At 38.7% G+C, this 24,154-nt stretch overlaps 1 protein-coding gene and 1 long non-coding RNA gene across 2 annotated transcripts in view; one reads left to right on the top strand and one right to left on the bottom strand.

Annotated features, from left to right (window-relative positions):
* Nucleotides 1–118, bottom strand: part of LOC146594474 (uncharacterized) — a 12,139-nt gene extending 12,021 nt beyond the window's left edge. Inside the window, exon 1 of the long non-coding RNA XR_014896175.1 lies at nt 75–118. This is a non-coding gene — a long non-coding RNA (uncharacterized LOC146594474). The remainder of the gene's footprint in view (nt 1–74) is intronic.
* A 115-nt stretch (nt 119–233) lies between these two features.
* The window catches only part of AGAP1 (ArfGAP with GTPase domain, ankyrin repeat and PH domain 1), a 384,866-nt gene continuing 360,945 nt past the window's right edge, over nt 234–24,154 (top strand). Inside the window, exon 1 of the mRNA XM_085307476.1 lies at nt 234–494. Within this exon, the coding sequence (XP_085163602.1) occupies nt 332–494 (163 nt within the window). The 5' untranslated portion in view covers nt 234–331. The remainder of the gene's footprint in view (nt 495–24,154) is intronic.

The raw sequence follows: 24,154 nt of genomic DNA, 5'->3' as shown, positions 1-24,154 counted from the left end.
AGAGAGAGCGGGGGCGCGTGCGCGGCCGTTGGCGTGGCCGTTATCACCCCCCCCCCCGCCACGTTCCCCCTTACCAGCCCCGTCGCGCGCGGGGCGCCGGGCAGCAGGCGGCGGCTGGGCCGGGGGGGCGACGCTGCGGAGGTGAGGAGCTCGCCGCCGCCGCCATGGGGGCGGGGGGCTGCTGAGTTGCCCTGCCCCGGCGGCGCGATGAAGTGACAGCGGGCGGGCCGCCCGCCGCCCCGCCGGCCTACGAGGGGGGCAGCTCGGCGCGGGCCGGAGCGTGGCAGAAGCGCCGGGCCGGAGCGGGCGGGCGGCGGCGAGCGGCCGCACCATGAACTACCAGCAGCAGCTGGCCAACTCGGCAGCCATCCGGGCCGAGATCCAGCGCTTCGAGTCGGTGCACCCCAACATCTACTCCATCTACGAGCTGCTGGAGCGCGTGGAGGAGCCGGTGCTGCAGAACCAGATCCGCGAGCATGTCATCGCTATCGAAGGTGAGCCGGCGGCCCCGGCGCGGCGCTCGCGAGAGAGGGGGCGGGGGGCCCGGAGCAAGTGCTGCTCTTTGCTTTGCCCATTCGTGGCCCGGCCCGCAGAGCGCTCGCTGGCGCATTGGCAGCAGCTATTGTGCCCTCCGGGCCGCCTTCTCCACCTCCTCTCTCCCCCCTCCCCCCCCCTCCTTGCTCCTTCTCTGCTGGCACGGTTGTTTGGGGGCGATTGACCTGCTGCCCGTCCGCTCCTCCGCGCTGAATGCCCAGGGTGCTCCTTGGCGCGCGTTGTCTTTACAACCAGGCAAGAGGTGGATTTGTCGAGAGTGTTGCTGGAAGGGGACAGTCAGCACTGCAGGGAGAAGTTGCTTTGCTACTTGCTGCCTGTCAGTGTACAGGCAGAGCAGCAGTCTTGTTAGGACAGGGTTAAAGTACAGGGATGATGCTTGCTTACCTTTGCAAGGCTTTGAGAAAACGAGATTTTCCTTAGTGTGCTTTTCCTTTTCTCTTGCAGACCTTTAAAGTACTGGTTCCGGTTTAGAGGTATTAAGTAGGTAAACAAGATGTACAGCTGGCTTACAGGGCAGTAGTCTATGCAATGGTGTAAAGACACAGGTGTGAAGTCAGCATGGAGTTAACAGGCTTCTAGGCTTAGATTTATATGGGTCTATCCTTAAGGGAGTCTTAGGAAGTGCATAGTAAGAAGAGATTGTTGCCGTTGGGAACTTTGCTTCTTCTCACTCCAGTGATGCTGAAGGAAAGTATCTGCAAACAATTTTGACCGAGAATGTGCATTTTAAGATTTTTTTTAAGTTGTATGGCCTAATAACTTGCAAAGGAGATTTCTTGTATGGAAAGTCCCTGAGGCTGGCAGCACCTGTCACATGCTAAGTTTGATACAGAGACTTTGTACGTTGTACAATTTTATGCATGCTCTCCATGATGCTTGTTGCTTGCTTGAAATTATGGTGGATTTCTGAGCCCCTTGCAGCAGTGCTTCCCTCTGCTTTCCTCTTTCATTGAAGGGATGGACTCCACTGTTCCTTTCTCGGTGGTGTTTGGACTTCTGCAGGGTGGAGGATGTTCTTCAGCAAAGCATATACATATATTTCTTCTGTATTGGTAGTTAATGCATGTTTATGTGGTATAAATATATTCCTTGAATAAGATGTTGAGGATGTACTGATGCAACTGAGTTTGTGTTGGAGCAAGAGGAGAATGTGGAGCAGTCTATGTAGCTATTTTTATGGCACGTGAGTTATGTTCATCTCCATCTATTAATGATTTGCGTTACCTAACTGTAATGTTGTTCACTTAAATTCAAAAGCTTTAAAACTGAAATAGTGGATGGCAAGTACGCTTCAAAAGCGGAGTCCGGCTGATGAGTAAAATTCTCGTGTAAAACTTGCTGTTTAACTTGCATTGGGCACTGAATCATGAAGCCAGCAGATGTGATTCATGGGAAAAATTTGCCTGAAAAAAAGTTTATTTTAAATCTTCTCTGTTCTTGGGGCTCTTCAAATAACTCTGAATATTCAAAAAATGGCATATATAAGGGAGGGAAAATCCAGCTCCTGGATTGCAACTGCACATTGTATTCTTTCCAAGATGCCTTTATCTAACTGTTTCTGACTGATAGCAGCTTTTAAGCCTATGTAGTAACTTTATATAGCGTGTAGGAATAACTTATAATAGTGTGTCTTGCTGCTGCTGAAATACTAGAAGTCTCTTTATCTGAGCTGTAAAGAATTTAGCAGTCTAACAATACTCCCTAAATATTTCAAGCTTTTCAAGTGCAATGTATTCAACCTTCCTTCTGGTAGATAAAAATTGGGATGTAGTTGGCATGTGGCTAGCATGAGAAAATGTTAAGTAGCTTTTTGCTGAAACAGTTTCTTTAAGCAGAAAGAGAGACCTAAGTTTTAAGGAAAAGACTATTTTTGTTAATTTAGGCTAGGACCTTAGGTCCTACCAACACCTGCTTCTTGTGTAGTCCAGTTAATACTGTCAAACCTCTTTTGAGCAGGATGCTGGTCTAGAAGAGAACATATGTGGAATCTAAAGCAATGTGAGCTTATGTCAATGAAGTAAAGACACTAGTACTTATTCTCAGAATTTCTTTTTCAGTAAAGAGTAACACTGGCTTATTTAATTTTTTTTTAATAAAAGGCTTCCCAACACTCTTTGGGCTTTATTGTGAATGTAAACTGGTTCTGTACAGGTTTTGAGTTCTATTAAAATAGTAAGCATCTTGACTCAAGATCAATGGTTATTGAAATAATGTGAAAATAAACTAGTCTTTCAGCAGTAACAATTCTGTGCATTTTAGCATGAGTTGTTTACAATCCAAGGAGAGCTAGTGCCAGTAGTTTCTGAGTTAGTTCCTAAATTGTCACCTTGATATGTTCTGCCAGACGACTTCTTTCCTTGTACTATCCGTAATCTGATATGTTATCAGATGTAACAGTTCTGAGTGAGGAAAAACTAATGAACTAAAAACACTGGATAAAAACAATTGAAAATGGATTGCCTGCATTTTGCTGCAGGTCAGAGTCAATAATTTAATAACATACTCTTCCATTCCATTTTTTATTATATGAAATTCATATAAAGCAGGCAGACAAATTCAGATGCTGTCATTTACAATGTTAACTATAGTTAAGTTCATGACAGACAGAACATGTACAGATAGTTAATGGTTTTACCGACAAATATGTTGATACTTGGTCAGTATGCAAAAACTTGTACATCAGGTGTGTAGTGTGCACAGAAATGGGGAGAAAAAACATGGATTGAGTTCAGCAGTCTTGAAACTGCTGGAAATATCCTGGGATTTCAAGATGCATTCAGCTATTTCCTACCCTTACATGTTTGTCTTAACATCATTGTATCAGCTTCTTTTTTTATCACCCCAAACTTGGACTATCATTCTTAAAGTTTTATAACAATGTAATGCTACAAAACCAAGAAATAAAGGTGAAACAACATGAAAATAAAATTTCTAATCCTTCACAAAGGAATTTCAGAACAATCTAACAGTATCAATGTCATCTTGGCCTCTAAGTCTATACAAACACCGTTGCTAATTTACTTCTTATTGACAGATGTATAATATAGGTAGTGATGAGTGTCTGAAATAGTTTTTTCTTTTTTTTGTGGTGGTAAGCCTGTCAAAATAGATTTTGCTCCAGCTAGCACTGCTACAGGTTTTGAATGTACTTCTCTAACCAGAGAGAGGCAGTGAAAATATAGCAAGATGTCTTTAATCCTCTACTAGTAAAACAGGCTTGAGATGCTGACTTCTATGTAATCTGCAGGCAGTTATAAGGCTTTTTCCTCCCTCTCTCCCCCTGGTTTATACTTTAATGTAKAGACCTATATATATTTAATGTATAGGAAAGCTGGGAGTTTTGTGTATTTGTTTGTGTATATTTTTTATCTAAGGGAGAGTTGTTGCCTTAAATCTCAGATGCTATACCAATCAGTATTCATTTATGAATGACTGTGACCCAGAGCATCTTATTTCCATTGTAATTTTTCTGTTAAAGAAAACAAAGATGTAAAAATAATGTCTTGTGAATGTGAATTTGAGTTTTAGGTGGGATTATGACTATTAAGTGTTTCCTATCAGTCTCGAGACTTGAGAAAAAACATCAGCCTTAGAAGAAAGGCAAGGTCTGTGCACTTGGAAAATACTTGCTCAAGGCAGTGYGGAGATCCGGGTGCATTGTGGGAGGGGGTGGGGGAGAATGGGAGAAGATACAAACCTTGCTTTATTTTTATTTTTTTTCTTGAGTCATTTAAAAAGTCCTGTTTCTTGAAAATGAAATAACACAGGGTGGAGCTGGAAGCACGGTTTGAGTGCACATTCACTCGAGGAATCTGTCAGTAACTGATATGGGATTCCATGTTGGTCTTGCTAGCTGTTATGACTATTCTTTTCTTGAAGCCCTCTAAATTTGCAACTCGATGCTGACACCAGGCATGTTAGAAGGGCAGTAGTGTAGGGGAACTAGATTTATCGGTGATAACGTACTCAATTTTTGAGTTGTTGACAAYAGTAATTTTAAATGTATGTTGCTGCTGAGCTATGAGACAGATGAGTTCACCATGAAAAATGAACATACTGAAAAGCGAATGTGCTGTAAAGATACTGTTTTCTACTGTTGAGTGCAAGACTATCTTTTTTTTTCTTCTGAACGTATGTTTTCTCCTACTTGTGATGATAGAAGGATGCCAAGCACATCAATGATGATTTTTTTGACTTTTTCCTTGAGAATGAGTGACACTTAGTTGAGAATGTGACATTTGTTTAATTTGGCAGCTTTGTGATGAGAGGAAGGTGGATCACTGCTGTAAAGTAGCCTTCTTTTCATAAATGTGAGCTTTCCTGCAGGCATACAAATACTCATGGGAAGTAGCAAAAGCTAACTATATAGGATAGGACTTGGGAAGGAGTATAATCACTCTGAAAATTGATGCCAGTCACTCCTATTTATCTGTTTGTTGAAGCAGACTTGTATCTCCAGCATACAGATAGATAATTCAGTCAAGCTCTAGGGGAGCTGGGGTTGCGAGTATGTTGTGTTTTTTGTGTTTTTAAACATCAAAAGAATGATGGTATCATTCAAATACTTAGGCAAAAAAGACAGCTGAAAAACAAGTGTTACGTAAAACAATTAAATATTGGAACCTCGATATTGCTCACCTTATTCAAGCTTGTGCTGTCTCTGAGTTGTGGATCAAACTATGTGACTTGAGTTGATAAAACTGAATCTCCAAATGTACAATATTCTGATTAAGATCTGTTTACTTGGGATCAGAAAAGGTTTAAAAATGTCTGGGAGGCAGCCTACAGCATCTCAGCTTATAAAACAAAGCTATGTGTGTGTATGTGTGTATATATATATATATATGTGTGTGTGTGTGTGTGTGTGTGTATACACATTTTTTCAGGTCCACAAGGTAGTTAATTAAAAATGTGGGAATTCTGGTGGAGTCTCTAGCCTTGGACTGAATTTTACTTTGAGTGTGTTTTTTTTTTTTTTTTTTTTTTTTTTTGGCAGTGTTTAGGGAACAATTTCACAGCATAGCCATCTGTAAGCACGCTGGGCATGTGCTTCCCCCTCTCTCCCTGCAGAATTAAATTCACAAGGAATTAATATGATGTATTTACATACATTGAATCTGAATGCCGGAGTGTTTTCTCCATATCTAGTTCATAGGTGCATTTGAATATATTCTGAGTTTGCATATACATAAGTACTGATTTATACTTAGGCAATGATTACTGCTTGTATGAGCTGATGTAACATGTTTGAAAAAGTTATCTTAATGTTTTTATTCTGCTGTAGCTATACATGAACAACTTTGTGTACTTTGTGTACTGTATTCTGTATTAACCTAGCTAAAAGGTAATAATTTCCTTGATGTGATTTTTGTCTTCCTTTCTGTAGACTTTGGGACAGACAAATCTAAGTGCAGTACGTAGTTTGTAGTGTTAATGGCTAATATCAAAAAGGAGAAGTGTTTCTTTTTTCATGAAGAAGGTGGTAGGCTTCAGCATTTGAATAACCAAGGAAATGGAAATGTTTGTCCCTAGGTTTACTTGGATGGTAAACTGAAAGTTTGGTTTAATTGTAGTGGTGTCTTTAGATTACTGGACTGTCTTATTCCAGGTAGAATGACTGTTTTCTGGATTATGAAAAATAAATACCAGATGCTTATTGGGTAAGTGCTTAAAAGTGGCAAATCRACAGCAAAACCTTAAGCTTTTAACTTCTGAGGATAACTTTTTCTTTTCCCTTCTTTTCTTTTTTTATTTTTTTTTCCTGAGGCAAAGAGACATGCTGTGGATCAACTGATGTTGTCAGAACAAATGTTGTGACTCTGTAGGTTTTTCAGGGAGTGTGCAGGACTTCTCCCACCRTTTGCTTTGGGGGATTAGTTTAAAGCGGCATGCAGTAATGCTGAAACAAGAGTTCATGCTGCTGTGTATACAGATTATTGTTTTCTATTTCTATTTAAATTGGCAAACAAGTCCTAGTTTCTAAGGTGAGGTGGCACTCAGCAATGCAGGAGTTTTCAGGCTTTGATTCTTTCTGGCTAATCTTAGGCACTTGAGAAAAGAAAACATATTGTAACGTCAGTTGCTCTGTATGTGCTGCATTGTATTTTTCTAAGGCCAAACAGGCAATTGCAGTTTCTTAGAGGTGACTGAGGTGTGCAATTTAAGCAACTTCACGGGATTTATTTTCTAATAGGGTATATTATCCAGTTCCTTAGGTATGCACAGCCTTAATCTGTTTGCTTTTTCTACCTAAAGCAAATGGTTTTAATCTTCGGTCATGTGTTTTTTTGATGCTGAAATAGGATATACTTCATTAATTGTAAATATTTGCAGAGGTGCGTTTGCAAACATACTGTAGTCAGACAGTTTCATATGAAAATAAAAACTACTCTTTTTTATTATTTATTTTTTTTTTGGGGGGGGGAAGTGATGTAGATGGGGAATAGTGAATAGTGCAAGGCAGATGAAGAAACTTCTCTCCAAACTTCGGGAATACACCGTTCTCATCCATATGGCTTTATATCGTTTGTGGGGAAAAAAAATTAAAATGATTGCTTACTGTCAGTGTAAATTACAGCAGATAAAATTCTACCTTCTTTTGAGCAAGAAGATATTAAATGTTTTTGATAATATGAATTTCTGTGGGAATAAGAGAGAGATCCTCTGTAATGTTATTTGTCTTTGACCTTCTTTAAGGACTGTTTTTTTTGATGCCACCTACATTGATGAAGGATTGTGGTTAAACTTTTTTAAGATTCTGATTGATCATTGTACCATGAGATAAACAAAGAGTGCCAGATGTGTTACCCACAAATTGTGGGATGCTGGTCACATTTGGTTTAAGGGCTTCTGGGAATTTTCTACCATCAGGACTCAAATGTAGTTTCATAAATGTCACCTGCATATGGAAAGAGATCTGCATGTGGAACTGAGATGTTGAGTTATGAAATAAAAAGAACATGTAGTCAGTGCATTGAGTGACCAGGCTGACTTGTGCTAGGTGGGCACAGGTACTCACCCTTGGGAGAGGTGGTAGAATAACTTAAAAGGAAATACTGAATTTCCCTCAGTACCTTTATAATAGCACAGCTTAAGGTTTTTATATCTGACTAGATTTTTATTTCATTGCTTAAAGACTCTTTTTTTTTTAATTGCAAGTGTTTTGTATATGAAGAATGCATCTGCTAATGAAATTTCTAAGGCTTTGCTGTGAGTCTTTGTGGAGGTTCACAGAATTGGTAAGGTTAGAAGGGGCCTCTGGAGATCATCTAGCATTTGGCAGTGATTATATCTTCTATTAAAAGAAAGCTGCAGGTGGTGTTCTTCCTGTTAGGATATTTTTTGTGAATTTATACCTGTGTATTTGTTTTCTAAATCTTCTTTTTGGTAACTGCCTAGGAGAAGGACACAGCAAGATACCCACAGTTGCAGGGTTTTGTAGCAACCTGTGGTTTTATTCTAGCTACTCTGTTAAACAAATACAGTGCTTTAAGACTTTTTTTAAAGTGTTTATTATTTCAGTACTGTGACTTAGCATGCTCAGTATAGAAGCTAGGAAGCCTACATTTTAGGTATCACAGCAACTGAGTTCTCTAGGGGAAATACATTAAAAGCATGGCACTCAGTGGCTGCTAAGGCAGCAGACTATTAGTCATTTAAATGCACACCACTTAACTTTCCAAATGTTCTTGGATCTGAATTAACTAATTATGAACCAGAAGTGGGACTTCTGTATCACTTGGTCAGTAACTCAAAAAAGGTATCCTAGGACCCTGAGTAAGATTTGGCATATGAGTGTGTATCAGCATTGAAAGTGAGTGTAGCAACCAGATAGATGTTATACTTAAGCAGCATATCTGTGTAAGTGTTGGAGTGCTTGCTTCGTATTTTGTTACTTCTTATGAAGCTTTTCATATTGAAAGACAGCTTGTACACAGAATAATGCTTCTAGAGTAATTGTAGCATGGTGCTGGATATCAGGTTTCATTTCCCATTATTGTCCTGTGGAAGTTAGTGTGGTAAGAATGACTAGTGATCTTACGATACTGAAATGGCAATGTAGTTTAGGAATAAAATCATCAGTGTGCTACTGTATTCCGGGCTGCCAGAGACTGTCCCTGTCTGTATGCTCTTAGGTAGAGTCCTCTCCTCAAGGCCTGGAATACGAAGTAGATATTTCAGATAAGAACTGTGTTGCCGTTGGGCTAGGTTGATGGAGATTGTGAACTGAAGTTATCCTGCAGTTCTGGAGTATTTGTGTTACCTGAAGGGTGGAGTATGGTGGATTGGATTTTCATGTTTGTGCCCTTGCCTCCAATATTTATTGAACATAATAGTTTATCTCACGTGGGTAGCCTTGGTCATAAATGTTTAGACAGTGTTTTAATAAAACCAGTTTTTCATCCAGCAGTGGATTTCCTCTAAAATACCAGCCAAACCAAATTCACCATAGTTAGGTGGTTGAGGAAAGCAATTAAGATGCCCATGGCTGTGTATGAATTCATGAAGCGCAAAACTGAAACTAGATCTCCAGGATAGGGTGCAAGATCCTTCATGCTAACTGATATGGAACGGTTAAAATGTACATCCCTAGACAGTTAGAGGTGAAAATGTTAGAGCTACTTAACTGCATCAAATAAAGGGTATGAAAGTGTACCCAAAGCATAGGGATAACTGCTCCTGACTTTGTCATTTTAATCTATTGCTTTCAACTAGGTTAGCAGGTACAAGCTGATGGAATTGTCCCTTCTGCTCCCTTGCTTCCTGCAGCGTTGAAGCCAGAATTAGTCATCCAGTACAGTTACTTTAAGTGGTTTGAAGCTTTTTAATCATTTCAGAGTATTGCAAAGACCATGATCGTATAATCAACTTTCCTGTGGCTGCTGCTGTTACCCTCTGTAGCTCAGTGAAGACAAATAGCCAGCTGGAGTAGTAATAATCTAGTACACTCCTTTCATGGCTTGACTTGCAAAATTACCTACATTCCTTTCAAAATTTTGGGTTGACTGCACAGGATTCAAAAATTACGTTGTTATTTGTGGATTGTATGGAAAGCACTGTTGCGTAATATTGGACTTGCATTTCTCCCCAGCWTGAAGAAATACAAACTTTTGCTTTGCTGTCTTCCTCTCTGTGTATGAGGGAAGCTTGCAGCATAATAGAAAAACAGTATTCATCTTCAGTCTGTTCCATCTCATTTGAGAAGGAAAGGTGCAGGTGGGTTTTTTGCTCCTGTTTTTTGGGGTTTTTATCTTTTGAAGACTATTGGAAAGATGAGGTAGGATTTGTATGCAAGTATTTGAAAGGACTGAGAAGGAAGAAAACTAGAATTGATTAAAAAAATAGAGCTTTGAGATAGCAAATAGGCAAGGAGGGCAAGAGAATGTCAAGTGTAGCATAGGACAGTGCTGAAGCTGTGGGTGTTGGTCAGTGGTTAGATATTGGAAACTTCTGTGATGACAGCCTAGAACATTTATGTAACCCTGTGTGGTCGTCCAGTACAGGAGTGGCTGGCTTCTGTCCTCCCCACTTAATGCTTTCCTTCYGAGCAGCGTAATTGATGATATTAAGACTGTTTCTCAGTTTGTAGGTTAGATACAAAGAGGCATTTTGGTCTTGTTCTCAAACTGCTTGACTTTTGGAAAGCCTACTTTTAATGCAGAGGGATTATCCTGGGACAGAAGATAGACATGCAATTCTGTGCAATGCTTGAAGGATAGATGCTCTAATTGTAGACCTGATGTTTTCAACAAGATGCACAATGATCTAAAAAGCTAATGAACAGCTATCCCTGGAGATGAGGCTAACCCAATTTGGCTGTTAAAATGAGGGCTTTGTGTAATATTTTCTTTCTTAGAGCGCTAGACTTAAAGACTGGAAAGAGTAGGAAATCAGTAGTGCAGAGGGAAAAACAGGAAAAAGGTCTCCTGAAAACAAAGCCTTTAGTCATGTTGAAAAAGTGTGAAATAGTCATTGAGCTGACATTGGATATTCTACGTGGATTTGCTTCTTAATGTCTTTTCTGTTGTAAACTTAAAAGTTAGTGATGTGAATTAGACTTTAGTGACTAAGTTCTTCATGATATGTAAAGATTAAGTAATAGCTGATACTTAGGTCACAGAAAAATATTATGGCCTTTATGCTACTCACGATCATCTTAGTAAGCAGATGTGGTAGACGTTTATGCTCAGGCGAAGGTGGTATACTCTTGTAAGAACCTAACAAGTTGGCTATAAGAAATAGGCAAAAGTCAGGTATATTTTAAAAAAAGAGTAAATATCATGTTTCTTAAAGAAAAATGGGGGAGAGGCTGAAATCAAAAAACTACGTTAAACCTTTCCTTTAGGGTATTTTTACTGGTTAGAACCAAAACTAGAATTACAGCTTGGAAAAATCATAATAGCTAACTGCTTTATCAGAGTCCTCACTATCAAATGCTCTCACTAATCCATCTGTAGCATTCTGTTATTAACTGTATAGTCTCTGTTTCTCACTTGAAAGTTTTACCGACTGTATTCCCAAGTACATGTGTCAACTATCAAAACTAGTGAATAATGCCAGTGAAGGAAAAGAATGTTCCTTTCCCTTTTCAAACATAAAATTGATAATATGCTAGAGTTTAAAATGGATTTATAGCAACATCTTATTTTTTCAATACGCAGATGTCTTAAAATGTGTCTTGAAATGTGGTGTGGATTTTGTTTGAGTTTGGGTTTTTTTGGTGTGTGTTCTTGTAGGGGTTGAAAGACCTCTGAGGGTCTTTGGGCAAGCTCCCGATACCTTTGCATGGAGTCTTGACAATGACAGGTAGCTGCTTTGCTTGAAACGGTCTGTTTTGAGAGYGCTACTGATATACTCTGACTATGAAGAAAATCTACAGCTTCAGTCGTAATATATGTGGGAGTTTGCTGTGGGCAGTGCATTTGTGTGAACTGGAACGTATAGGTTCATCCTTTGAATTGAATAATTTCTCAGAAAGAGAAACTAGTTGTGGAAAACTCTTCCTGCACCCTGTGGCAACTCCTCTGTTTAGTCCCATTTTATTCCTCTTTTTATGCAAAAGAAGAATCTAATTTTAACCTGTGTTAATTAAGCTTAAAAATACTTCATTGCTATGGGAATGTGGCATTTAATACTATTTAAATGTGTAACAGTATCTTTTCTTGCTATTGACTCATCTTGAAAAATTAAATTGAGTAGGGTGGAGCTAACCAAAAGGACGTAACTTGCTTGAGGCTTGATGCACCAATTGCTCGGGTGCATAACCTTTGAGGGGGAAACGAGCAATGTGTATTAATCGGATAGGTAACAATGCTAGCCAGGTTAGACACACAAATGTTTACAGTGGACATCTGCCTTAAACTGCTTAATGTATTTTGAAGCTAGTATTCTAGCTGAAATCAGGAGATCCACATGACCTTTTGAGCTATTCTTTTCATGTATGTATATATGTGTGTGTGTGTGTGTGTGTGTATATGTATATATATATATATATATATATATATATATATATATATATATATATACACACACACACACATACACACACACACACACACACACATAAAGACAGTACCTCTCAGGGAATATTTTGCTTATTGCAACAGTTTGCTTCCTGCTGTGTAAGAGAAGGAAATCAGTTAGAGGGTTGCTGGTTTGATTTACTATGCCAATTGATGTGGTAGTTGATGTGAACTGTGTGTACTAGTTACTCACTTGCCATTGCTCTCCAGATTGCCTTACAAAAGCTTCTAAAGTGGAACAGTACATGTATTTTAAAACTGGTCAGGATGCAAATATAAGGAATTGGTGGCTCATGTTATTTTGCAAGTAAGTGCCTAATGTAAAAGTATTGGTCCATTTTAGTCAAAGGACTGTTTTAGGGCAACTTAAGTGACTTGTTTTCAAAGGTTGATTAATGTAGTCTCATAGCAGATCTAGTGTTTCAACAACCTCTAGAAAATGTAGTCATGAACTATTCCTAGAACATACTCTCCATCCACCCCCTCAACATTGATGTTAGTTGTATGGTTAAAAGTAGAATACATAAGATTACATGGTTTCAGGTAGTAAAGGACATGATATACCACTTAAATTTGTGTAGACACATACGTGCCAGTCAGTGCAGCAGCAACTGCAGTGGATAAAACAAGAATAAGAATGGGARTAATTCATCCAGTGGTATTGAGGTAATAGGAGGTTATGCTGACTGTCTCAAATTCTGATAAAAGGAATCACKTATGACATGTTTATACATTGATCTAACTTAACCAGATCTGATGTAAACTAGGAAGCTTTTATATTTTTGGGGTGATAGGAAAAATCTTAATGTTAGATTATGGAATACAAGAGGCTCAAGAAATGATTGTGTCTTCACTTGAATTAGGGTGGCCCTGTTTGAGGAGAGCTGAATAACAGTTGATTCTTTAAGAATTGTAGAAGCTGTTCTCTGTGTGAATGAGATAGGTGGACAAAATGTTTCTTTCCTGTAATTGCAGTTCTGTCAGATGACATGTGTTGATGGTGAAATCAAAACATCCTGATGTGGTACATTAAAATTCTTGACAGATGAGTATTTGACAAAACATACATTAATCTACCCTGAACTTAATATTCAAGATGACTTGGATGTTTTAATGAATATGCAGTCTTCTAACTGGAGACTTACTGTGAGACCAAGCCAGTAGGCACTGAAATGAGACTATAGGCAGCTGAATGAAATTAGTCAGCTTGAAAAAAGGTGTGTGTTAGCACTGGTGTTTGACTGTAACCTGAATGTAGGCCGTCAATAGCAAGAAGAAAAATACCTCAGTGACCTTAAAAGTACAAATATGTCCCATTAGGGATTACTTAATGTTGGGTAATGACACACTATTAAAATTAAAGTCCCAATATGTATTCCTAGATCTACTATCTAGGCCAGTCCAAGGGTTGTTTGTTTATTTATTTATTTTTAAGAAGAATTACTATAGAAAGTAGGAAATAAAAACATTTTGCCAAAGTTTGTAAAGGATCTAAAGCAAGTCAACCTATGGGGCTTGTTTCAGAGTTGATTTTGCCATTTCTGTGTATGGCGTGTGTGTGGAAGAACCTTTTACAGCATAAATCAGATTGCTCACGCAGGCTGAGCCAGCTCCCTGGCCCTTATTGGAGAAGGGTGTTGCTCAGTGGAGGCATCTTCAAAGTTGTCTCGTGGTAAGGACTACTGTGGTAGAAGATGCTATCAGAAGAACTTGTGTTACTATCTAGTTTTGATATATTTTGCCTGGATTATCTAACGCTCTGCAACCATTCTTGTATAGCTTTCGTAACTTTTCTCTATTCAGCAAATGGGGATATTGCTTACTAGTAAGTGATGTGTTTGATTAAGTGCTGTTCTTCCTCTGCTATCCTGAGATGACACTTATGTAAGTCAAATGCCAATGAATAGATTTGGTCACAAATGGTATTAGAGCTTTTAAACAGGATCAGGAAGGCAGTAATACAAAAAAAACCCTACTGTGAACAGATATGAACATGGCTGTATAAATCTATGCAGTGTTCTTCCTGACTTGTTTATTTGTACTTTATTATAATCAATATATGGCTCCAGATGCTGTTTTACTTGCTTTAGTAAATTGGAGGTACTCAAACTAGCTTACTCAAAGTTACTTTAAAAGGTGTGTAACAACCTTTTTTTTTTTAAAAAAAAAAAAAAAATAGGTTGTAACTGTTGTTATGTGTTAGAGAAATGAATGGCTTTGAAAAGCCTTCTGTTCCTGATGTTTTGCATGATAATTGTGACTGTGATGTATGTGAGTATTGGACCTAGCATAAAACTGGTTAGCTTGGAGGCAATGTTAATGTTAATGCATGGGCCTCAGTGCAGATTATGGGAATCCTTTAGGGTCTAAGTAGGAGGATGGTTAGTCTGTGTTGATATTGCATGCTCTCAGTGTTGCTAATACTTAAGCTAACTAGATTGAAGCTGACTAAAGTAATTAGAAGAAGTATTGGAGTTTTAAGTGTGGTGACACTTGAGCTTTTTATCTTGCATTTCTGGAAAAATTTTGTTTTGAAAGGCAGTACGTACTATGAATATGAATCATATCTTCATTTGCTCAATTCCAGTCTCTCTTTCTCCCCAGGTTAACTTGATAATCCAGTAAATATAAAGGTAGTTCATGTTTCAAGATTTAAGCTAAAAAAGGACCAACTTCAGTGGAACACATTCGATAGTGATTTAAAACACAGGTTTCACTGTGAGACTTCAGGTCTCCTAGAAGGATCATGTCTGAACTGAGGAACTGAGTTATCTGTATGCTTCACAGGCGCTTGTTGAAACACTGAAGTGTAAAAAGCTAAGGTCAAGATGAGTTCAGTGGACTTGAACTTGAAGAAATGCTATTTAAATTTCCGTAAAGCTCTGAGCAGGCAACAGGGATGGCAGCATGACGTGTTGGTTGTAAGTGGTGTCCTTCAAAATTTATATTGCCAAACTATTGAGGCAGTGCCATCCTGTACAGATTCAAGTAAAAAGTAATGATAGTTGAAGCCTATGTTTTTGTCTAATTACAGCCTGGTCTTATAAGTAGAGCATCAGATTTGAGTCTGGTAATTATCTTGATAAAGTTGAGTCTGTGATAGTGACAGTGACTCATTCGTTTGCTTCAAAAGTGGATTTTGTCTGTTGGACACTGTAGTCAAGCTGCTTCATAAGCATGCTTATTGTATGTAAGAATGTTCTGAAAACCAGTTCTCTGGGTGCTGCTAGTCCTGGAACTAGAGGCAGTTCATAAAACAGTTTGTTCGAAGATTATTTTGTCTTTAGCACAAGATGCTAATGGAAAACATATGAAACTTGAATTACATGGGAGTTCTGTATGAGAGAACTGATACTAGATTGAATATCCTCTTCAAAATGGAGGATAATTAGAAACTTGGCTGCTGATGGAAAAACATGAGATGCAAAAAAAAAAAAAAAAAAAAAAAAAAAAAACTTGAAGTGGGAGAGAAAGAATACAGAGTTTTTTAACTTTTTAATTTGACAGTAGGTGATTCCTATATAGCTACTAAAATTGATTCTATTGATCAAGCTATCCCAAGTTACATGGAGGTTGAGTAGTGGTTTCCTAACTTGAATAAGTGTTATTTTGTAGAGTACTTGCCTTGGAGATAAGACAAACAGGCCATTGAAATGTAGACGTTCAGTAGGATATAGTGGCTTCAGTGAATGTTGATTTTTACTAGTAAACCTTTCAAGTGGTTGTAGGAGAGCTGCAGAAATCTCATCACTGAAAGTGGGCAGCTAGTTGCCATAACTCTTCTGGAACTAAGAGTGCTAATGATTTTTAGCTTGGCCTGTCTGAGATGACAGCAGTCAAAAGATGCTTTGTTACCTGTGCCATGAGGGTGCAGTCTGAGAGCATAGGTATTTGTTACAAGGTCAAGTATACTGGATTAAAATGTTGGGTTGGTTCTTGGACAAGGCAGTGTCATCAGCAGCTCTTTGCAGTGCACAACATTAAAAAGGGTTGTATCACTCCTATGGGAATGATTTATTCTTTTAACACMTGAATTCAGCAGCATTCTGAAATGCAGGATTACAGCGGAATGTGATTTCAGAAGTGAGAATAAATACCTTTTGTGAGAGTGTAGATTACTAGTGAAAAGTTAAGAGAAATACAGAATGCAGATTGTGATTGAAATGTTCAAACAGTTGAACTTGTTATTGGGCTTGGGAAAACATCGTATGTGGCTGTTCAACAAAATGCTATACTTGAGGATATTGAGGACTATTTCTCTTTCATGGAAATAAGCCTGAGACTTTGAGTTCACTGTATGTTAAAAAAGAAAATCATGAGAGGAAGAAAAGATACTTCTGTAAAGCTATATTCTTTTGCTTGGTGGTGAAGGTAGTAGCATTTGATGTAAGGAAATAAGGAAGGTTAATCCTCTCACAAGTTTGTCCTTTTGGACCAGCTTGGTGCTCTCTGGGGAACTTCGCACGGGCCACCTGTGTGGTGAGTGACGTACACTGGAGTGGTCGTATGATTTTTCTCAGTTGGTGGCACTTAYGTTTTTTGGCCAGATCTGTGAGTTCTTCTGAAGGATCCTTCAGGGGTCTGCTTATTGCAGAGTGCTTTTGTATGTGGACAGAGTGCTGTTGCAAGTTCTGTGGCTGTTGCTAAGGCTGGCCTAGGCAATTTCTTCCCACAGTTGCTCGCTTCTACTTCTGTGCTTCTCTTTATGCTGTTTCGGCATCAGCATTTGACAAATCTGGTTGAGAAAGAAATTTGGCTGAAAAAAGTGGAAATGTGTGGTTACAAGTGGGAGGAAGGCTGTGAGATGACACTCTTAATAGCAAAAGAAAAAAAGTTTAGTATATAGAGCATCTTCTAGACAATCGCAGAGAACTTACAGAATCGACTTATGAGGAGGCCTGGAAAGGACTTTGTATGCCAGGGAAAATCAAAGGGAGAGGGGAAGGTGGGATATGAATATTTGAATCTAAATAGGAATTTGCACTGCAGTATAAAGCTAGAGATGGATCTCATGCGTGCAGTGAGAGTAGAAAGGATTAAATCTGTGAAATGCACAGTGACTCTTAGTTATATTCAGACATGTGTGGGTAATAGCCACAACCATAACTTTAGATCAAGGGCATCTGGTTTTGGAAATAAAAAAAACAGAAGTCATCCCTCAAAGACTAGTGATTGGTCTTGGGAGACTTCAAGGTGCAAGATAAAATGACAGAGGGAACAGATTTTCTGAGGCTTCTGAATACCATGTTAGTTGGCTTTGAAGAAATGAAGGGCTTTGACTTAGACTTGCTTCTTTTTCTACCCTGCATGAGTGCATATCAATGTCAAATTTAATACTGACTTCAATATTTAGATGTTGATAGACTGTGCTGTCGTGGTGACCATCTGATTTAAAAGCAAAAATTTTGAACGAAATCATCAAGGGTGTTGGTTTGATTYGCATTTGCCATTTTCTTGTCAGGAAGTGCATGAATGCACACTTAATTTTTAAGTGTTGAAGTGAAGTGTGAAATTTAACAATTGCAGTAAATCAGATTGTTTAATTTGTTGTACTCAAGTGGCATGTGACGAGGGAATATTTGTAAGGAGGGATATGCAAAGTACCTTGCTAATGACAAATTGTCACATAAGCTGAAGTAATTCTGACATCCATAAATTAGGTGAACTCCCAATCCTGCTAAATAAAAGAAACAGCTGACTTCAGTGCTTCAGTGACAGGAGTCAAGTAGTGCCTTCAAGTTTTTGGTTTTGTGAACAGAACTAACGAAATATTGTTTCCTGTGGTTTTGTCCTTCCCCTATACAGCTTCACTGTAAAAATGCCAACTATCACCTGCTTTTCCTCCACTGTATCTCATGCTTCCTTCTGTAAGCCAAGCTTTTAGCTGAAGAAGAGGCAGCACTTGCCAAGGCTATGTCCAAGGTACCTACCTGTGTGTCGACAAGCTCGCATGYGCTGATGTGAATGCCATATGCAGGTTGACTAATGGCAGGCCAAATGGAGCTGTGCACGTGCCGAATCCATTCTTTTGGGTGAAAGACTAACCTAAGCTGCTTTCCCTGTCCTTCTTCTAGGCACTTAATTATCTACACTTCTGCTGCTGTCAGATCAGGCTGAATCTGGGTGATAAATTCAAAATTTTGAAGTGGAAGGGAGGCCTTTTCACATTTACATTCAATGAAGCTTGATGGGACTGCCGGAAAAGTCTAGAAAATCAAGTGCTGACAAGAAGGATAGAGAAGAATGCTTAAAACATTCTTCCAGCTGAGAAAATGGATTCGCTGTGTGTATAGCTCTGGGCTGTTTAACATGCTGTTTTTTATTCAATGGCTAAACTGACTTAATTGAAAAGAAATGCTCAAACTTCTGCTCTGTGGATAACCTTTAAGAGGTTAAAGCTTTATATTTAGAGAAGGATACAGTGTGTTTGCAGTCATGTAACAACGTGTGGCCAATTGCTAAGCTTGTGAGAATTATGTATATTGAGTAGATGAGGCCTGATTAATAACAATTGAAGGTACTACAATACTGTTAGTCTTCCAAAAGTTAGGCTTTTTACGATCTAAAGAAAAAGGCAGGGTGAATTTTGTGATCCTGTTGGAGGCATTTTCAGATTAGTCAGGCAAGATAAGATCGTAATTTGAGAGTTACAGTTCTATACTTTTCTGTGCCTTAGCATTATTACAGCTTCAATTAAAGTTGAATTCAAGGTGCAGTGATATACTACTTGACTTGTAGTATGATTTTAGTTGAAAATAGTGCTAGGAATACCAAAGGCTTTTGGTAAAGTTGAGTAACAAAATATAACTTGCTAAAAATCTTATATGTATTTTCATTGTCTTCTAAGGGTGTAACTTAAGAGTGGACAACCTACAATGAATAATTTGCTGTTGCTAGAAGAGGATGATACTTCCATCTCACCAGCTCCCTTTGTGGAGGTTTTTGAGGGATTGCATTGCGAGGTCTGGGACAGATTGCTGTGCTGTCAGGGGGCTACTGGATCTGTTCAGTGAGTTTTTGGACTAGTCGGAAACCTTGTTTTCCTTGAGCAAGGGAGGCAAGGTAGCTGAATGCTGCACAGAAGCTAATGCAACTGAAATGATCAGTAAGCCTGATCAGTAAGTAACTTCTAAGCTCTAAAAATTTAACCTGTTTTTCAGGCAGCTGTGTGCCTTTTCCCTCTCTCTGCAGCTGATTATAAAAATGCTGAACCTGAGTTGCTTTTATAATCAACAGCCTAAGATTTTAATTCATCTTGTCATAAGGCTAGTATGTTGTGTATTGTCTGTATACTTGCTCTTCTGTTTGCTGTGTGCAAATTAGAATACTGTTAAATTGTATTGCATGCAAGTCATGCAACTAAACACAAATTTTATTTTGATAAGAAGAAATTTGTAGTACAAATAAAGCACTGAAAGGTGATACAACAGGAAGTATATTTATGTTGGCTGAATGTTTAGGATTTTGCACTGAATACTGTAACAAGGCATAGCTGCAGTTACTGCTGACAGTATTTATGGTTGTCAAGTATTTGTGTGTCACTAGATAGGGAGGAAAGGAAGTTTTGTCTTGGAAGATGATCAAGTTGTCCGTTAGAAACAGAGAAATGATAATAAGCACCTTAAAAAGAGAGGGAGCATGCAAGTAGCAGTTGCTGCAAACTCCATCTGTGCTGTAGTAAAGAATGGATTAGTAGAACTTGGTACATATGCACTATTTACTAGGCTTGAATGAAATAAGAAGCATTTCTCTGGAGCTAACTTTCTGTCCTATAATAGTGCTGTCCTGGACATGAATACTTAGTACACGATAATGTAATAAATCATCTTTTAAGAAACCGTTGGCTGTGTGGTGACTCCTTAAAAATTATTGCGGGACCCAGAGGAACAATTATCGGCTGAAGTATTCAGTGAAATTTTTCATTGGACAGTTGGAATTTTCTGGCAAAGGTTAAGTTATCTCAATGTACATGAGTCATTGAGTGCCAGTTGTGTTTGACTTGGTCTCCTTGCATTTGCTCCTTTTTCTTCTCATTTGTTTCACCTACAAAGTCAGACTACTCTTTGGGGGCAGGTTTAACTCAGTGGTCATGGTGCTGCTAATGCTGAGGTTGTGGGTTCAGTCCCCATATGGGCTACACTAAGGGTTGGACTAGATGATCTCCAGAGGTCCCTTCCAACCTTACCATTCCATGATTTCCATGATCCTAAGTACTCTGGAATTGCAGCCTTCTGTGAGTTGGTGTGGAAAGCCAGACAGTGTTGTAGAGGTGAGAATTCTTTCAACACACAATTTCCATGGAAATATTTATCAGGAAGTTTTACTGAATGAAAAAAAATAAGCTAACTGGCTGGCTTAGATCAGCTTTCTGATGTTGACTTAACATGTCCTTTTCCCTAGTTGACCTGATATTGAGGTATTTCAGTATTTAGTTAATTCAGCAGTTGACCTTCTTGCATAATGGCATTTGAGTTGTATTTGTCAACAGTTATGACAGTTTTATCTGCCTTTTACTGGTTTGTTCTGCTCAAACAAGAAATTACTGAAATTTAGCTCAGTTTAGATTTCCTCTGTCAAATCTAACTTATAGACAAAATGTCTGTTACAGTTAAGTAAAGCACACCCAACGTAAGCATTCCGGTATTCTTATTGGCAGCAGCCATCAGACTGTGTGCTACGTGACACGTAGCAATGTCAGATGTGACAGCGCTAGTATAGCGGATGTAATTGAAGACTGTGGGCATATTCTAGTTAGAGCAGTAGGACTATTCAAAACATAGGTCTTTAGCTTTTACGGAATGTGATCTTATTTCAGTGATTGACTCCTGTACTRCTTTTATTAGCAAATAAACTGTGTATGTATCTTAAATTTGCTGCAGATATCAACTACTGAAGGGGAGGAAAACATAGGAAATGATACTTTTGGGGAAGTAAACATCCAATCCTCGAAGGAATGGCACTGCAATAGTTGGCCAAATCGCCATGTATGCTGAGAGGAAATGTTGGAGAGAAACAGTCCTAGTCACTGTGAATTGCTGGGGTATGCGGCTGGTTTGTTAAAATCAGTCTCGCTTGAAGGTAACTATGGCTGAAGGCAATAAGAAGATGATAACCATCATCCACAACATGAAAATAATGAGTTTTGTGCTAGGTTCTGCCATTTCACTGGAATACGTCGAACATACCAACCTCAAGCACTTGTGAACAGAATGCATAACGTGGTGGGATAGATCAGTGGGCTTTCTTTGATGTTCTACTTGAGATAAAGCTAAACTGAATGCTTGAAAGTTTAATATACTGACTTGTCTGAATGTGCAGGGTTCAGATCATGTATTGAGACTTTTCTTGCAAAACTGCTCAGTTGGAGGTAACAAATGGTGTCATCACATGTCTGTGGCATGTGTGCTGTATTTTTGTGCTACATCTTGGAAAAGTTTCTTCTATCTAGTTGTTCTGGCTGTGGCCTTTCTGAGACTCAAGAGTTTGTTCGGTATTCTAAAACTCCAGACTCTAAAACCATCACAGCACAGGAGTGTTTCAATGCTGAAAGAGCTGTAAATTTTGAGGGAAGTTGTAGATATTGCTAGGTAAAAGATAATCTGGTTTTTTTTCTGACCAATGTGTTACTACTGGATAAGCAGAGCATGCAGGCAGGAGGAATGTTTTCTTACAGTAGCATTTGTGTCATTTGGAATGTGACAGACATCTAAGACAAATTTTATAATGTAACTCTTTTTCTTTTGAAAATAACTGTCAATTAACTTCTTTGGTTTTGGTACCTAGTGCAGCTGTACTGATTTCAAAAACAGATTTTTAAAGACAGGCCCATCCAGAGGCTGTAGGCAGAGTATATATGAGGCATTCTATTTTTTTTGGAGCAAAGATACAGTTTCAAATGATGGAATGCAGTGAAGTGGAAAGGAATGATGTAAAGAATAGAGCCATTGGTATTCAGTTTGATGATTTGAAAGGGTGAGAAAAGGACAGAGTGTTAAGTGAAAGGATAATGCAATGAACTTTGACTGTTTTTGTGTGCTGAACCTACTAACTGGTTAATAGAAAGAACCTGTGCACCCACTATCCTGCAGTGGGTGAGCAGCTGTCCATTTAAGATTTGACGCTGTGAGAGGTCAAGAGCAGTTCAGTGAGACAAAAATAGGTGACTGCAGCCTTTGGCATGTGTATCTGTGTGGCACTGGTAATAGGAAGCTCTGCGAGTCAGACATACAAAGGAGTCCCTCCAATCTGCTAGACTCCTCTAAGGCATTGGCTTGAAATTGTCTGGTGATTCATGTCTGCAGTCACCACAGATACCATAATAACATTTTCCTACATAACCTCATTGATCTTGATGTTTAAAGCAGTTGCAGTTTGTGTCTATTACTCCTCAGTGAATGGCTTCTGAATTTTGGTTGTTCTGATAACTATACTTGTCTTTGGTTTCCAACAAACTTGACTTGACTTGACTCTGTGGTGTGCTTTTGACACTTCTTGCTCTGGGAATAATGGATAGAAGTGCTCACCTCTATCTGTAGACTAAGTGTTGAGTCTTTACTTCAACTGATTTTCTGGGGTTTTTCTTAAAGCAGGGAAAATGATCATGTCAATCTTTATTCTCACCTGACAGGTGAGAAGGACCTACTTAAGATGAGCTTACTGCTGATGTAGGGACTAGAAGTGGTGTAGCCATGTCAGTTTTGGGAAGCCTTGAAATCAGCTCATGTCATATCAAGCTTATCTTAAGTGTAAATAGTTCTCCTGGCTTAAAGATATTCAAGTGACAGTTAAAGCTGTGTGAAGAAAGGATAATTATGATGGAATATTGTCACACTGACTRAGCGCTATAGTCTTCAATGACTACCTATGATGTCTAGATTCAAGCCTACCTCACTAAGCACGTTACTTCAGCTTCAAGTAACTTGTTCATTTTTAAATTATTTTTGTCAAATAACTTAAGGTGAGCTTTTGCTAAAGTTTCCTAAAAATAAAATACCAAATGTTCAGAATCTTATTTGTCTGTGCTTAGGAGAATGGGCAATTAAATACCTGGCCATAAAAAAGGGGTATTTGGGGCAGCCTGCGTTGAATGCTCAAGTATGTCAAATGCTTGATCTGATAGGCACTTAAGTGTTTGCCTTTTCAGGCAAATGAACAAAATGTTATATTAAATATTTCCTAGAAATATTTGACAGACTAGTGGGTTTAATGCTTGTCTGTCAATCTACAGTGCTACCGCAGGACTTGTTTCTTTTTCTGATGGAAGTATTTAATTCAAAACTGGAATATTGGATCCATTTGATTTGTTTCTGAACTTAGCAAGATGGACAGACAGTCATAGCTGTGGATGGTAAAGTGTGGTGAATTTCTGTAGTGCTATAACCAAGGCTCTAAATAAGTGATCCTTACTGTCTAAGGAAGTTGAATACTTCTTAAACCTTCTTCTAAAGTGCTCATGAACCATGATCTGTATGCAAATCAAAGACAGTGATCAAGCTTGTTTGGTTGCTCCTAGCTGCTACTTGGAGCTAGTTTTTATTTCATTAGGTTATTGTGAACCTGTGGAACTCCACTGTTGTTGAGAGTCATGTCTATGATCTCTTGCTTGCGACTGAGTAGCTTGTGGGGGGAGGCTGTGTAAGTTGCTTTTTAGGCCTTTGTCAGATGTGTACTTGGCTGTAACTGCTAGATAAGAAATAAATAATATTGCAGATACCTGGATTTTCTTGTATTCTCTGAACAGCTCTTGTCAATAACTCTTGCTGCTGACTCAGAGGTCTAGAGAAGGGATGAAGAACATGTCACAGAGCAGAAAGAAAAGGATTTTAATTTTGGGCTAGTAACTTTGCGGTAGAAAGAACATAGTTAATTTTGAACAACTTTAAGTGAAATAAAGGTAAAAGTCAAGACAGGACAAGAAATAGGAGCTTTCTGATGACAGGATCAGGGTAATAATTAATCAGCCTATTGCCTAGATTAAAAAAGAAGTCTACAGGAAAACAGTAATACGAATAGAGCATATAAAGTATGGGGAAAAAAAGATGCCGTAAATATGGCTGTAAATACAACTTAAGGAAAAT

This window comes from Rhea americana, unplaced genomic scaffold (genome assembly GCF_003343005.1).
Source record: "Rhea americana isolate MKP2758 unplaced genomic scaffold, rheAme1 scaffold_259, whole genome shotgun sequence".
NCBI lineage: Eukaryota > Metazoa > Chordata > Aves > Rheiformes > Rheidae > Rhea > Rhea americana.
The sequence above is the reverse complement of the archived record's forward strand: the minus strand, read 5'-3'. Positions and strand labels throughout refer to the sequence as shown.